General features: G+C 34.6%; 1 protein-coding gene across 1 annotated transcript; it reads right to left on the bottom strand.

Annotated features, from left to right (window-relative positions):
* Positions 1–329: 329 nt before the first annotated feature.
* On the bottom strand, positions 330–1,130 carry LOC119667175 (ras-related protein Rab-27A-like). Its single transcript, XM_038076463.1, has 2 exons — positions 1,122–1,130; positions 330–993 (listed from the first exon to the last, which is right to left on the bottom strand). The coding sequence occupies exons 1-2, from the start codon at positions 1,128–1,130 to the stop codon at positions 454–456; spliced, it is 549 nt and encodes a 182-aa protein (XP_037932391.1). The 3' UTR covers positions 330–453.
* Between the last annotated feature and the right edge of the window lie 250 nt (positions 1,131–1,380).

Raw genomic sequence — 1,380 nt, 5'->3', positions numbered from 1 at the left:
ATGGCTGGTGGTACAGATTCTTGTCAAGGTGATTCGGGCGGACCATTGGTTTACAAAAATACTTTGATAGGTGTGGTCTCATGGGGAAATGGTTGTGCGTTAAGAAACTTTCCTGGTGTTTATGCAGATGTCAATTACTACAGAAAATGGATAAACGAAAGAAATTCTAGTGCTGCGATACGAAGTAGCTTACTCCTTCTCCTTTTATCTTTAGTAGCGAATCTAAAATACTTTAGATTTATTTAGTCAATTTAAAACTTTAATTAAATTTTTATTAATTTTTAAAAACAATTTCTTTAGTTTAACACAATTTTTTTTACACCTAACAACATTAAAAAACAACAATATTAGCTAATTTACATAAATACTTTAAAATTATTGTACCAAACAGCAACTGTAGAGTAGTTCCTATAGTGAGCAGTTTCAGTTTCAAAATCCTTAACATCATGTCCTTCAGCAGTTGCAGTTTTTTCTACATTGCTCTTCACTCTGTTCCATATTTCCATTGTGATAGCCTAACTTAAGTGTGTCATTGTGAAACCCAAAACTGGGCAAACAGCGAGAGTGTGTCATCAGACGTGAAAGTTCTGCATTCAATGTTGAATTCTCCATGCGTTCCATTACCCGACCCACCAGCAATTCTATTGCTTGACGAATATTCAAGCCGGTGCAAGCGCTCGTCTCAATATAGGGTAGATTATATCTGTCAGCCAAAGCGCAGACTTGCTGATGGCTGACAACTCGCGCTGATTCCAGATCGCATTTATTGCCACAAAGCACTACATCAGGATCTTCGGAGTAAGCATGCATACGCAATTGCTCAAGCCAATTTGCTATTTCCAGAAATGATTTTTCATTTGTCACATCGAAAATTAATAGAAATCCCATGGCATCACGATAAAAGGCTGTTGTTAAGGAACGAAAACGTTCCTGACCTGCAGTGTCCCAGAGCTGTAGATGAATACGGTGATTACGACCACGTGATGTATAAATCTTTAAAGGTAAAGAGTTTACATTATAATAAACCTTTAGAGGAACATTTTAAAAAGAAACTTTAACTGATTATATTGACACGAATTAGATTATATGCTTAAGTATTTCTTAGTAGGGACACTACCAACGTTAGTCATAGTATAAAATTGCTTTACTAAATAAAATAAACTCAAAAATTATAAGTTCCCCTTTGATATCCGTTACAAATAACCCAAAATGTAAAAATGATTACTCTATGATTCTAGTGTAGTGAAGTAGACCATACTAATATTGATATATTTTCTTCATAAATTTGATAAGATGAATCGATTTAGCCAAATTAATGTCTCTAACTCGTTACTTGATTTATCGAAGATCAGATCACTAAGGCCTTAAGTGATGACACGA

This window comes from Teleopsis dalmanni, chromosome 1 (assembly GCF_002237135.1).
Source record: "Teleopsis dalmanni isolate 2A chromosome 1, ASM223713v2, whole genome shotgun sequence".
Classification (NCBI taxonomy): Eukaryota; Metazoa; Arthropoda; class Insecta; order Diptera; family Diopsidae; genus Teleopsis; species Teleopsis dalmanni.
Note: the sequence above shows the minus strand (reverse complement) of the source record. Positions and strands in the feature narration are given on the sequence as shown.